At 41.2% G+C, this 13,826-nt stretch overlaps 1 protein-coding gene across 1 annotated transcript; it reads right to left on the minus strand.

The window, feature by feature from the left end:
* Positions 1–8,687: 8,687 nt before the first annotated feature.
* On the minus strand, positions 8,688–13,101 carry LOC144988718 (trace amine-associated receptor 13c-like). The gene is made up of 2 exons (XM_078939567.1): positions 12,565–13,101; positions 8,688–12,364 (listed from the first exon to the last, which is right to left on the minus strand). The coding sequence occupies exons 1-2, from the start codon at positions 12,651–12,653 to the stop codon at positions 11,539–11,541; spliced, it is 915 nt and encodes a 304-aa protein (XP_078795693.1). The 5' UTR covers positions 12,654–13,101; the 3' UTR covers positions 8,688–11,538.
* Positions 13,102–13,826: the final 725 nt, after the last annotated feature.

The following is a 13,826-nucleotide window of genomic DNA, read 5'->3' on the forward strand; positions in this document are numbered from 1 at the left end:
ACATGTGCCAAAGCCGACTTGCCTGGTTCCACTGCTATAGAGCCCGAGGAAGAGCGGGTGAGCCAAAAGGGGGGGATGAGGAGACAGTTCCCACTCAAGCTGGCATGGTCTTGTACCGTCCACAAGGTACAAGGCCTGACCGTGGACAAGGCTGTGGTCTCCTTTAATAAGATCTTTGCTGCTGGACAGGTGTATGTTGCTGTGAGTCGGGTCAGGACCATCGAGGGTTTGATAATTAGGGACTTTAAGGAAAAGGCGATTTATTGCAATAAACATGCGAAGGCTGCTCTGCAGAAGATGCCCCCCCTCCTGAGTGATGAAAGACGATGTGACCCATCCTCTTTCAGAGTTTTTCTGCTAAATGTTCAGGGGTTGTGCAGACATGTCTCCTATCTGGCCCACTGTACACAGCAGCTGCAGCCTAACTGCATTGCTGTGACAGAGACATGGCTGACCCCTAGCTCTGCCTTAGAAGCTGTCCAAATGGCCGGCTTCAGTTTCCACAGCCGTCCGAGAGGGCTTTCCTACAGTGGAACCAACCCAGCATTAGTTGGCCTGAAGAGCCAGCAACATGGTGGCGTTGGGATCTACTGTACGGACGGAGGAGACTACCAAATTCTGGATAAGCCAGACCTTAATTTGGAGTGTATTGTTTACAGGAGTCTGGCTCTAAATTTAGTGTTAGCTGTAGTGTATCGGCCCCCCTCCTATCCTGTAGTGCTGTTTAGGTCCCACCTACAGGATTTAGTACTTTGGTTAGAAACTCAAAGTGAATCAGTAGTAGTGATGGGAGATTTTAATGAAGACCTCCTGAAGTCCTCTTCCATTTTTAATCTGATGACGGACAGAGGCTTCAGGCAGCATGTCACTTCTCCCACAACAGAGAGGGGGGAAACCATCATAGATCATGTCTATGTCAAAACTTCCAAATTTACTGTCAAGGCCGTGGTCAGTCAAATTTACTTCAGTGACCACGAGGGGATCCTATGTTCATTTAGTGCATCCTAGAGGGGGGAGTTTTCTGCTGGAGACAGCCTGGTGTTTATTGTAGGGTGGGGTTTTTTCGTTCGATTTGGTAGAAAATTTGGAGGGAGGGGGGTCTAAACCCATCGTAGTAAATTGTCTGGTAAACAGTTTTTATAGCTTTCTTTGATATTAAATGGCATGTGTATTTTAAAAGGTAAGTGCTTGATTTTTTTTTTTATTTTTTTGTTCTCTTTTAATGCATGTGTTCATGTTCATTTTTGAAATGTTCGGTTTCTTTTACTGTATTTCAACAAACATGTGACACAAAAACATGTAATTTCTGATAGCTTTTTAAAGCAATTAGATTAACATTCACTGCTAGTGTGTTTGATCAATTCAAGTCACATGCTGGTTGGAATACAGGTTTTGCTTCCATGTTCAGTCAAAAAAGCAAAAGGCACTGGTAGTTGGTACTCTGGCTTCAGCCAGACGGGGTTCAACTCCCTGCAGTGTCCTTGAAAATTCTTTGACTTTGACATGAAACATCAGAGTAAGTAATACAATATTATTCTAAATTTGTACAGATTATTATATGTTGGTAAAGTATCTTTCAGATTTGATAAATATACCAATACTAAATGTATATAAACTTTTCATCAGGTTTGCGGATGACACAACAGTGGTTGTTGAGACCCACCATTGCATCTTAGAGACCACCTACAGAAGGGAGGTGAGCAGGCTGGCTCTGTGGTGCAAAGACAACAATCTCCACCTGAATGTGGAAAAGACAAAGGAGATGGTTATGGACTTCAGGAGCATTCAAGCACCCTATATTGATCATCAATGGTGCTGATGTGGAAAGGGGGAGATTCAAAGTTCCTCGGGGTGCGCATCTGCAAGAACGTGACTTGTAACCACAACACTGCATCACATAAAAGCCCAACAATGCCTGTACTTGCACCGCAAAATGAATAGGGCCAGAGCTCCTCCCCCCAACCCTCAGACCGTCTACAGGGGGGCCATTGAGAGCATCCTTACCAGCTGCATCACCGTGTGTTACGCGGCATGACAGAAGACTGCAGCACATTGTAAAACAGCTAAGAAGATCATCTGAGTCCCTCTCACTGCCCTCTGGGACATTTATCACTACTGCCTCACCCGCAAAGCCATCAGGATTTCTGGGTACCCCTCACACCCATCACAGAAATACTTTAGACTGCTGCCATCAGGGAGGGGATTGCCAAGCCCAGAACCAGCAAACTCATTCATTCATTTTCTGTTCCGTTTTTCCGTTTCAGGGGTCACGGGGCTGCTGGAGCCTATCCCGGCCACTTATGGGCGAAGGCAGGGGATGCCCTGGACAGCTCGCCAGTCTGTCACAGGGTAGAATATCCACACATCCATTCACTCGCACCTAGGTACAATTTTTAGATTTGCCAATTAACCTATGAAGCATGTTTTTGGATGGTGGGAGGAAGCCGGAGATCCCGCAGAGAACCCATGCATACACGGGGAGAACATGCAAACTCCACACAGAAAGGACCCCCATTGATGTTCTGTTTCAGGTCCACCAGCTGGGACTTGAACTGAGGGCCTTCTTGCTGTGAGGCAAGTGCGCTAACCACTGCGCCACAGTGCAGCCACCAGCAGATTCGCCGAGAGTTTATACACTGAAATAGTTTCACACCTGATTCAGAACATCATCTCCACCAAAGACTACCATCACCGACTCATGTACTTACTGTTCTTAGCAATGTTGTCAATCTAAACTTTACTATATTTTATTATTGTATAAGCTGATTGCACTGTGGGGCGAGAGGGAGGTAATTTCATCTGTACTGTATGTCATGTGTATTTCAGCCCATTTGACAATAAAGCTGACTTTGACTAAATGTGTTATTTTTTATTCAATTGGTTGCATTGGTTTTATGAAATTGGTGTCAGCCTTACACTTTTTTGTCCCTTAAGTTTCAGAAATGAGAAGTTAGCTGCTGCGGCTTTCCTGGAATTCTCTTTTCATGTGAAACGAGATTATGCAGCAGCTGAAAAATGCTTTAACTTCATATTCCAGAAAGGTTTAACCTGTCATCTGCTAATCCCTGGGCTCCAGAGTTCATGCACATTCATGTTAAAGACATAAGGGCTCTCTCAATTGAGCACGGAATTCATGATCCACCATGGAAAGTGAAAGCGGGGGGGAAAAGTGTGGCATATTTCACAGAGGCGACATTGGAGGTCTTAGTGAATGCATATAAAGAATTCAAAACTGTATTTTCTACTAAAAGCAACATAGCTGAATCACTAAGGGAAAGAGGGTCAGCTTGGCCAAAAAAGAACTGACAGAGTAAATGCATGAGTTCATAACAATTACTCACACTTTAATTCTGTAATAATAATAAACAGGCAATTCAGGGCATTTAAAATGTCTATTCAGTTGCCATTTTATTGTATAGCTGAACAAGCGTGACTTTATCTCCTGGCACCAATTACCCATGCTATAAGTTGACTCAAAATATATTGTGTTGTAGATGAAATGCTTTTGGAACCTGAAAAACACAGTCAAGTGAAGATTAAACAAAATGTTCTAAGCAGGTAACAGTGAAATCAGGTAATCACTGGAGTCATAAAGAGCTTTTAAGTAACTTTTAAGTCATTGTGCCTGTCTGTAGCTACAAGATGAAGCCTGAGGAAGTCTGACTGGTGGGTCCACCATCATTTCCAGTCATTCCTACAGCTACGTAATTGCAGCGTATCACTCATGACCAAATGTACATAGTGGTTTAAAGGTGTATTATTGTATAACTATTTTTACACAATGTGTCTAAATGATGCGACCGGCATCATCAAGTTACTCAGGAAAACACATTAAGATGCTAATTATGCTAGTGATGCTAATGTGGGTAAAGGTGCTAGCTTAGCAATCAACATCATGGACTGACTCAGAAACACACATTGATTAAGATGCTAATTATCCTAAATATAATAGCTATGTTGATATAGCTAAAAGTGCTAGCATAGCGATGAACATCATCAACTCTCTCAGTAAAACATATTGCTCAAAATGGTAATTATGCTAATTTTGATAGCTATGCTAATGTGGCTAAAAGTGCTAGCATAGTAGCGATCAGCATCATCAACTGACTCAGGAAAACACATCATTTAACATGCTAATTATGGGAACTATGCTAGTTATGCTAACATAGTTAAAAGTGCTAGCTAAGCGATCAGCATCAACTGACTCAGAAAAACACATTACCTAAAATGCTAATTATGCTAACTATGCTAGCTATGCTAATGTGGCTAAAAGTGCTAGCATAGCGATCAGCATCATCAACTGGCTCAGAAAAACACATAACCCAAAATGCTAATTATGCTAACTATGCTAGTTGTGCTAACATAGCTAAAAGTGCTAGCATAACGATCAGCGTCATCAACTGACTCAGAAAAACATTCCTCCATTGGTGAGAGCTATATGTCATAAGTTGATAAAAAACCCACTTTTTCCAAAATGGCGGCTTTTCTGTTGATTTTATCTCCATAGCAACCATTTTATGTTTTGGTCCCCTCGGGAGGACGAACAGATTGACGTCAGTTTCGGACAAATCGGCAAAAGTAAACTTTTTGTTGTCTTTAGCAACAAGGGTTTTATGCTAACCACGCCCACTTTCCTTATATGTCCATATCCAGTGTTTTTCAATGTATTCAGTTTCAGGCATGAATGCATGCATTCAATTTTCATTGTATTGTATTTAAATGCATGGGAGTTATAACACTGCGCCACTTTGCTAGCTTGCCACACGCACGCCATTCAAAATCTACAACTTCTAATTCCAAATTTTTTCCACAGTAGCTTGTCATTGATGCCCAAAAAGTTTCGAGACAATCGTTGAAAATTCCAACGACAAGTTTACGTTTGAATCTGCCAATAAAGGTAATATTTATAGAAAATTCAAGATGGCCGCCTTTTCCTGAGGTCAAAGGTCGACGAAACTCCAGAGGTATTTGTAGACTTATGCTACGGACATGCGAGTCAAATTTCGTGAAAATCGCTCAAAAAAAAGTTCCTTTTTCCATATTGTGTAAAAACGCGAAAAACTCAAAATGGCCGATTTTGGCACAAAATGGCCGCTAACCGTAGGTCGTGTCGCCATCACGTAATGATTTCAAAACTTTGTTTGGATATACCCGACAAAGTTATCTGGGTTTCGCTAGCCGATTCATAAAAAAATAATCCGAAATATTTTTTTTTTGCCGAGTCAGCACTTTTTTTTGCGATCGTTTTTTGATTACCACGGCCGCTTTCCTTTATAGATTTTGTCGTATGTGATATCGTTTTGTTCAGTGTGGGTCAGGGAATCGCATATTTCAGTTTCAGGACATTCCGATAAAATATGTGCGAGCTAGCTAAAATGGCGACGGTTGCGAATTCGCCACGCGCACGCGTTTCAAATTCTACAACTTCTAATTCCAACATTTCGTCCACAGTAGCTTGCCATTGATGCCCGAGAAGTTTCAAAAAGATCGATAAAAATCCCTAGGACGAGTTTTCGTTTGTATCCGTTACTAAAGGTGCTTTTTTTTGAAAATTCAAGATGGCTGCCTTTTCCCAGGGTCAAAGGTCAACAAAACTTCTTTGGTAGTTGTAGAATCATGTATGTGGCATGTGTATGCAATTTCGTGCAAATCGCTTAAATAAAAGTTTCGTTTTCCCATATTGTCAAAAAACACGAAAATCGCCATTTCTCTGAGTTCGCCACAAAATGGCCGCCAAGCCGAAGGTCATGTGGCCATCCCATAATGATTTCATAACATCTTTGGGATATCTCCAACACATGTGTTTTGGTTTCGTAACTTTATTTCGAAATATTTTTTTTTGGCCCCATAAACGATTTTCGGCCCATTCATTTTTTTTACGGGGACGCTCGCCGTGATGTCATCATCGTGGGGGGGGTGACGTTCTCTTTGCCGAAAATTCATTTTCAATTTATCCCAGCTGTGTGGCAATTTTGGTGAGTTTTCGTGTATGTGGCGGGGGTCAAATTTGCGATCAACGGATCCGTAAGAAAGAAGAAACGTAAAAATAATAATGAAACAAAGCAGAAACAATATAGAAGTTTTTGCAGTCAGGTGGCCTATGTATTTCAATGCGGCCTGTCTTTTACTATAGGCTGGGCATGTCTTTTTGGCTTTAAACCCATCTTTTGAGGGCTTTTTGGGGCTTTTTTGGGTTTTTGTCGTCATTTTTGCGACTACAATTTTGTCGTTTTTGCGTTGGTGTTGTGCGTGTGTGTGTGTATTTTTGTTGCGTTACACAATTGTCGTGTTGTTTTGTGCTTTGGGCGACTTTTGACCCCATTTTTTGGCGTTTTGACGCGTTTTTTTGACGTTTTGGACTTTTTGAGTGTTCGACCCTCGTAGCAGTTACAATATGGTCCTTGCACTCTGTGAGTGCTGCGGGCCATAATAATAATAAAAAAACTTTCGAAAAACAATATAGAAGTTTTTGCAGTCAGGTGGCCTATGTATTTCAATCCAGCCTGTCTTTTACTATAGGCTGGGCATGTCTTTTTAGCTTTAAACCCGTCTTTTGAGGGCTTTTTTGGGTTTTTGTCGTCATTTTTGCGACTACAATTTTGTCGTTTTTGCGTTGGCGTTGTGCGTGTGTGTGTGTATTTTTGTTGCGTTACACAATTGTCGTGTCGTTTTGTGCTTTGGGCGACTTTTGACCCCATTTTTTGGCGTTTTGACGCGTTTTTTTGACGTTTTGGACCTTTTTGAGTGTTCGACCCTCGTACCAGTTACAATATGGTCCTTGCACTCTGTGAGTGCTGCGGGCCATAATAATAATAATAATAATAATAACCAAAAGAAGTCCAAACGTGAACAATAGATTTAACCTAAAAAAACAGTCTGGCCTCTTATCAAAATCTGTTTCCACAAATGTTTTGAACACATCCAGACTGTATTACTAGTTGGTACCACAGTGATCCATCTGGGTTAACTCTTTTGATAGCTAAGATCCACTTTTTCCTTAAGTCTGAATCCTTTGGAAACCTGCAAGAAAAGTTCAGTCACTGAGTCAGAAATGTATAAATCTGTATTACTATAATGGCCTAGTATGCTGTATACAGGTTTAGCAAAATAAAATGTACATTTATATTGACAGCAAAATAAATGTACATTCATTGATATTGTAATGAAGTTAAAGTTGCGCAACAGAACAGTCACGTGACGCGTCGTTCTCCACAGAATCCACCGTAGGGCAAATGAACATTTAATCATTAATAATGCTCATTATGTATTTGTAGCAACTTAGTAATTTTGATAGTAGGCTAATATAGCTAATATAGATACATATTGGATGTGTTGCTTTCATCATAAGGCTTAAATAGGGCTTTTAATATTTTGCGGCTCCAGACATGTTTGTTTTTTGTTTTTTTCGTCCAATTTGGCTCTTTCAACATTTGGGGTTGCCGACCGCTGGCCTAGACCAACAGAGGAACAAATCACAGCCCTGGAGTCCCCTCTTACTGAAGAAGAGCTACATAAAGCATTAACCAACATGCCTAGTAAAAAAGCCCCAGGACCAGACGGCTTCCCAGCAGAATTTTATAAAGAGTTTTGGCAAATTTTGGCTCCCATTTTTCTCACAATGACAATAGAAATTAAGGATAACAACCATCTACCTCCAAATATGAACTCTGCTAATATTATTTTACTTCTGAGACCTGGGAAAGATCCCACATCACCATCCAGCTATCGACCATATCGCTGATTAATGCAGATTTTAAATAATCTGCAAAGCTTTGGCAGGAAGGCTGGAGAAGGTAGTTCCTTCTCTAATACATCCTGACCAAACAGGTTTTATAAAGGGTAGACATTCATCTACCAACATGCGCAGATTAATCAACCTCATAGATTATACAACTATCAACAACCGAGAAGCAACCATTTTGTCACTGAATGCAGAAAAGGCATTTGATCGGGTCAACTGGAAATTTTTAATTGCCACCCTGAACAAACTTGGCTTTAGAAAATCGTTTATTAACTGGATTAAAATATTATATGCCTCTCCTAATGCTCGTGTCAGAACCAATGATCAAACATCTCCAAGCTTTAATTTACAAAGAGGAACCAGACAAGGCTGTCCACTATCTGCTTCTTTATTTGCACTATTTATTGAACCTCTAGCTGCTGCAATTAGGCAAAGTCGAGACATTGAAGGCATTCAAACCAAAAATCTAGAACGCAAAATAAGTCTTTATGCAGATGATGTTTTACCATTTACTCCAAATTCAAAATCTTCCATCTGCCAAATCATCTCCCTAATTAATAGATTTTCCTCAGTTTCAGAATACTCCGTAAACTGGTCTAAAAGCACAATTCTACCAATTAATTGCAATTATCTAAATTCGTTATCTCTTAAACTACAAACAGGCAACATAAAGTACTTAGGTGTAACTATTTCCTCTAGGCTTTCTGATGTATTCAAGCTAAATCACACCCAACTCCTTAAAACAACCGAGGCTGATCTCACTAGATGGAAAACTCTACCCATATCTCTAATAGGGATAGTTGCAACCATTAAAATGACGATCCTCCCCAAAATTAACCACTTGTTTTCAATGATTCCTTCCAAACCTCCAACTACTTGGTTCAAATCATTAGACTCATTCATTTCCCAATTCTTTTGGGAATGTAAACCACCAAGGTCGGCCGGAGGGGGTTACTGCATGGCAGCGGGGGGTGGGGTGTAACCAGAAGATTGTGAGTATGTGTGTGAGAGTGCATGGGTGGGACGGACCTTTGACATTTGAAGTCTAGGACCACGCCATACCATCGAGTTGGTAATGGTCAATGCGAGCGCTTCAACCGCACCCTGCATGACCTGTGGCGCACCTTGCCTGTTTCCCGGAAGCGGGACGGGCATGCATGTACTGTTACAACACGACCTCCCATCAGTCTACTGGTGAATCGCCCTTTCTCTTGATGTGTGGGCAAGAGACGAGGCTCCCAGTGGACTTTTTGTTAGGTCGTGTAAAGGAGCCTGTGGGTGGGATGTTTCATGAGTGGGTCCAGGAGCACCAGACCCACTTAACCCTTATACTTTTTTGTTTGGCTTCCCTGATTTTTAATCGCACAGCAGTTACAGCTTGCTTCAGCCAGTAGGCTGCCAGCTCTAGGCCTCGGTGCTCCAGCTCCTGACAGTGGGCTTCAGGCCGGACTCCAAGCCCGGACATTCATCTTCTTGGCCTCTGCTGCAGCCAACAGAGCGGTGTCAACCCCTCTTTTCACCATGGTCATTAGACTTGGACCCGCTGAGAGGTGTCATGCCCTTCCCAAGGACCAGTGCTGTGCTGTGCTGGTTTTATCCTGTTTTCACCTGTTCATTCAATCAATCAATTAAAGTTTATTTATAAAATGTGTAAGGTAAGAGTAAAACGACTTAAGAAAATTTCCAGAGAGGCCCACTAGACTTCTAAGTCCGTCTAATAGAATCTGGTGATCCCCCGTGACCCGGTCCCAGGTAAGCGGAGGAAGATGGATATTTGGCTGGATCTATGGAAGTTTTGTTTTTCTTTTCAAACTCCTCCCCCATTTTTCCCTAATCAGCGTGTTGAGTCCCTTGTTTTTAATACGTCTTAGTGTTAATAAAATTGTGTTTAAACTTGTACCATGTCTTCGCCTTATTTTGAAAAGTAATCTGCGCACCTGGGTTGAAGCGCCTTTGGTTTCCCCGGACCCTGTCCCGGTTGGTGCATCCCTCTTGTCTGCTACGCCTCTTGCCACGTAAGAAAGCTGGTAGTGACTTAATGTTTACCTTTAAAAATATTACTTTTTGTGTCTCACCTACCTTCCGTATCTCTGTGCTGAAGTCCGCTGGTGGACCTCCTGGAGGATTTTGGGCCTGAACCCGCTGACATTGACCTGCCCCCATTGATGGTGGAAGGTAAGGCGGCCTATCTAGTCAGGGAGATCCTAGATTCCCGGGGCCGAGGGATCGGCTTCAATATTTGGTGTATTGGGAGGGGTACGGCCCAGGGGAACCCTCCTGGTTTGCTGCTCACGACATCCTTGATCCCTCCCTGATGAACAATTTCCACCAATGCCACCCCAACAGATCAGCACCCCGAGTTCATGGCTGACTCCGGCGTCGGATGTCCCTTCGCTTCTGGAGCCACTCGCAGGAGTGGGGCTCTGTCAGAAGTCTGAGCTCTGTCTCCCCCTTTGGTCACTGGTTGGAACCATCTCCAGAGTTATAAACACACTACAGCTCCCAGCAACCCCAGCACACACTTCCTGGATACTGCACACCTGACTCTCATTCATTCAATCAACAGCAGCATACTTAAGCACTGCACTGAGTGATGCTCAGTGCAAAGTATTGTTTGTTCTCTTTGTGGTTCTCTGCCTTTATTAACGAGCATTGTATTTGAATCTAATCTTCTGTTTCCTGAAGCTTTTTAACTCTGTTTGCCTGCCATTTGCCCCAACCCTCGCCTGGATCCTGACTACCCCATCTCTCCTCTGATGCTTTCATGCCTCTTATTGACCTCTGCCTGCCTGATCCTGATTTTGCTTTGTTGTGGAGTTTAAGCTGAACTAATAAACCTGCTGCAGTTGGAACCAGCCGTCTGCCTGTTCTTGTGACACCATTATACATAAACGGCATTATTCCCACTGCTGAACATAGTAGCTGGTGGCACCAAACACCAATTGACACGGAAAGGGCCTTTTTGGTCATAGAATGCATAGTATGGCAAGGCTTTACATGAGAATATTGTTTCTTTAAACTGTTAAACTGCAGATCAATACTCTTTTTACCTGTAAGTGCATGCTGTTCAGTTGGTGTAGTATTGGCAGGAGACTTTAAATCTAAATTTCTGCTCAGGAACAACAAATTGTCAACCAATAGAAGAAATGCTAAGAAGATTTTGCTTTTTTTTTTGGGGCTACCTACATTTGTGATCAAACATTCTAAGTTATGGTGTTTTACAAACTCAGGTATAGATTGTCTCTCACAGATGATCATATGTCAGCTGTGCTTTTCCCATTTTGTAATGTCTTTAGATAGCTAAAACTCTCTTTCCTGCAGCATATAAAACCTAGAAAGTTTGTGGGGGTGAATTCAACACCATCTGAGAACTACTTGTAACAAATGTTTAATAAGTTTAATAAATGAAATTTATTTGTAAGGAACCTGCACATGAATATTGCCTAATTAAAACATCTACCATTTCTAGAAGCTTTTCAAAACAATGCTCTGTGCTGCTTTTTATAAAGACATACAATCATGAAGAAAATAATTCTGCTCTTTGACCTAGCCATACACAATATTTTCTTTGTCTACACAAAAAAGTAGTTGCCTGGCCCTGCTCTAAAATTTATACAGACAGACAAAAAAAAATGAACTGTCAGATTCACAGGTCTAAGATAAGATGATTTATGTCTTTATCCTTTAAGGGCTTCTCTATGCTTTAGTTAAACAATTGTTAAATAAATGCAGCTCATTCACAATAATGGAAGTTGTTCCATAAAATCAAAAGTCACCTCAGTAACTCTACAGTCTCTCTACAGCATGTTTGTCTCACAGGAGTCAGGCTTCAGTATCTGCAGAGTGATGATAAGTTTAACAGCTTTTCTAAACCAGGGGTAAAATAGAGTGTAGATCACTGGGTTCAGGCAGGAGTTAAAATAAAACAAACCAGTCAACAGGTATTGATTATATGTGTCAATCAAATTGATGTCTATGAAAGTATAACAATACAACGGGCAGAAACATAACAAAAATGTAAAGACAAGAACACCAAGAGTCCTGGCTGCTTTCAGCTCTGATCTCTTTGCTTTTACTTTACTTGGATGTTGAACGGAGACAAATGTAACATGAGAACGCATGGAGCGAGCCTGAATCACAGCCACCACAAAGACTCTCATGTACAGAACTACTATGGCTGTCACTGGAATAATAAATGTCAAAATCAGATCAGCCACTCCTGTAACGTAGCTGAAAATGATTGAACACTGTCCAAGACATGAAACATCTTTATCAGGTTTAATGAGGTGAATGATCTGATCCCGGATATAAAATATGCTGTAAAGACCATACCAGAGCCAACACAGAAAAACACACAGTTTGACTCTCACTGCAGTGATTCTGGTGGGGTAATGCAGAGGGTGACAAATGGCCACATAGCGGTCAGCAGATATTAGAATAATGTTACCAATTGAAGTATATGGAATAGAGCAGGCAAAATAATAATAAACAGCACACATGATTTCACCAAGATACCAACAAGTTGTGTTCCTGTAAATTTCTAATGGCAACAATAGAAGCCCGACGAGAAAATCTGAGACAGCCAGAGAGAGGAGGATGATGTTAGTGGGAGAGTGGAGCTGCCTGGAAGGAAAAACAGATTGACATTATTTAAATATAAAACCCATCATAGTATCCACTGAAAAAAAGCAAAGGAGACATTTATAAACTGTTGGTGTTCAGAAAAAAAAAAAATCAACCTAAAGTGGGAGACTGAAATGATGACGAGCAGGTTCAGAACTACAGTGATCACAGAGATGATAGACAAGACAGTGTTAAGAAACATGGCTTTGGTCCATTGAATTGTTAACTTCCTGCAGGAACTGTTAAGTAGCTGTGGAAAGCAGAACTCTCCTGTGTCCTGGATCTCCATGATCAGTGAGATACTGCTTCAGCAGCTCTCTGCTCAACTTCCTGCTCTAATGCCCTTTTATAATATTTTACTCACCCTCCCCTCTCCTCCTGTAGTTTCTTAAAAATTTCCTTGACCTATTTCTCTTTTTTCATAAGACCCTAAATTTTCTCCTTCAGCTTTTCTAGTCTCCTATTTTAGCTACATCAATTTTAAATTGTTATAGGGTTTATAAATTCCACTCAATATAAAAGTCTTTGTTCATATTAGTTTTGTTTCTCGTCTGGGAATGCTGTATACCTGGTTTGTGCTTGTACGTTACAGTCTTATAACCACGGCATGTATAAAACCAAAGGTTTAATTTATTTTAAACAGATAAAGGGTCACCTGTGGTCACTCTGATGCTACTTTCACACTGGGCTCGGCAATGCGCTTTCAAGCGACCACATCCCATGAAAAGTCTATGTAAACGTGCATTTTGGGTGTTAACTCCCAATACCCTCATCTATCAATATTGTCCCAGGATATAATCTGCGCAGACGGGATAAAGGTTAAGGGAAAGGGAGCAGTGTTTCCTTATCTGTGTATGACTGCTTTTAAAGCCAACAAATGACTATTCCTGAGAATAACCTGGAATGTGTTGGGGTAAAAATTAACTATCCCCCCAGATGTCTTTCACTATCTTCGCAATCTATCACCTTCCTGCAGCTTCAAATGTATTCGTTTACTGTTTAAATAGCAAAGTGATAAAAAGGAAATTATACTAAAGGTTGACCAAACCGGCAAGATAATAATGAAAAATAAAAAAACTACGCTCAAAGATATTGTCAATACAATTGAAATGACTCAGATGATCTGTAAGCCAACAAAAAGAACAAAATCTTCTCAAACACTAAAGCTGATAGGATGAAAAAGAATTATAACCTTCACACAGTGCACCCTATATTTTACAAAAATGCATGCTACAGGAGACAAAAGTCAATGAAGGAAGGATCAGGGTTTCCTTTTATTTCTCAAAAAGACATGTTCCTCATTGAAAATGATATAAAGAAGTCAGACGGCTGTGACCACTCAGGTCACCGGCAGAAACTGTCTACAGAGTACATAATGCACTACATCTTCCAGCAACCCCAGCGCACAGTTCCTGGATGGCTTACACCTGACTCTTGTTTACAATCACTCACAGTGCACTTA

This window comes from Oryzias latipes, chromosome 21 (genome assembly GCF_053564925.1).
Source record: "Oryzias latipes strain Hd-rR chromosome 21, Olatipes_Hd-rR_3.1".
Taxonomy (NCBI): domain Eukaryota; kingdom Metazoa; phylum Chordata; class Actinopteri; order Beloniformes; family Adrianichthyidae; genus Oryzias; species Oryzias latipes.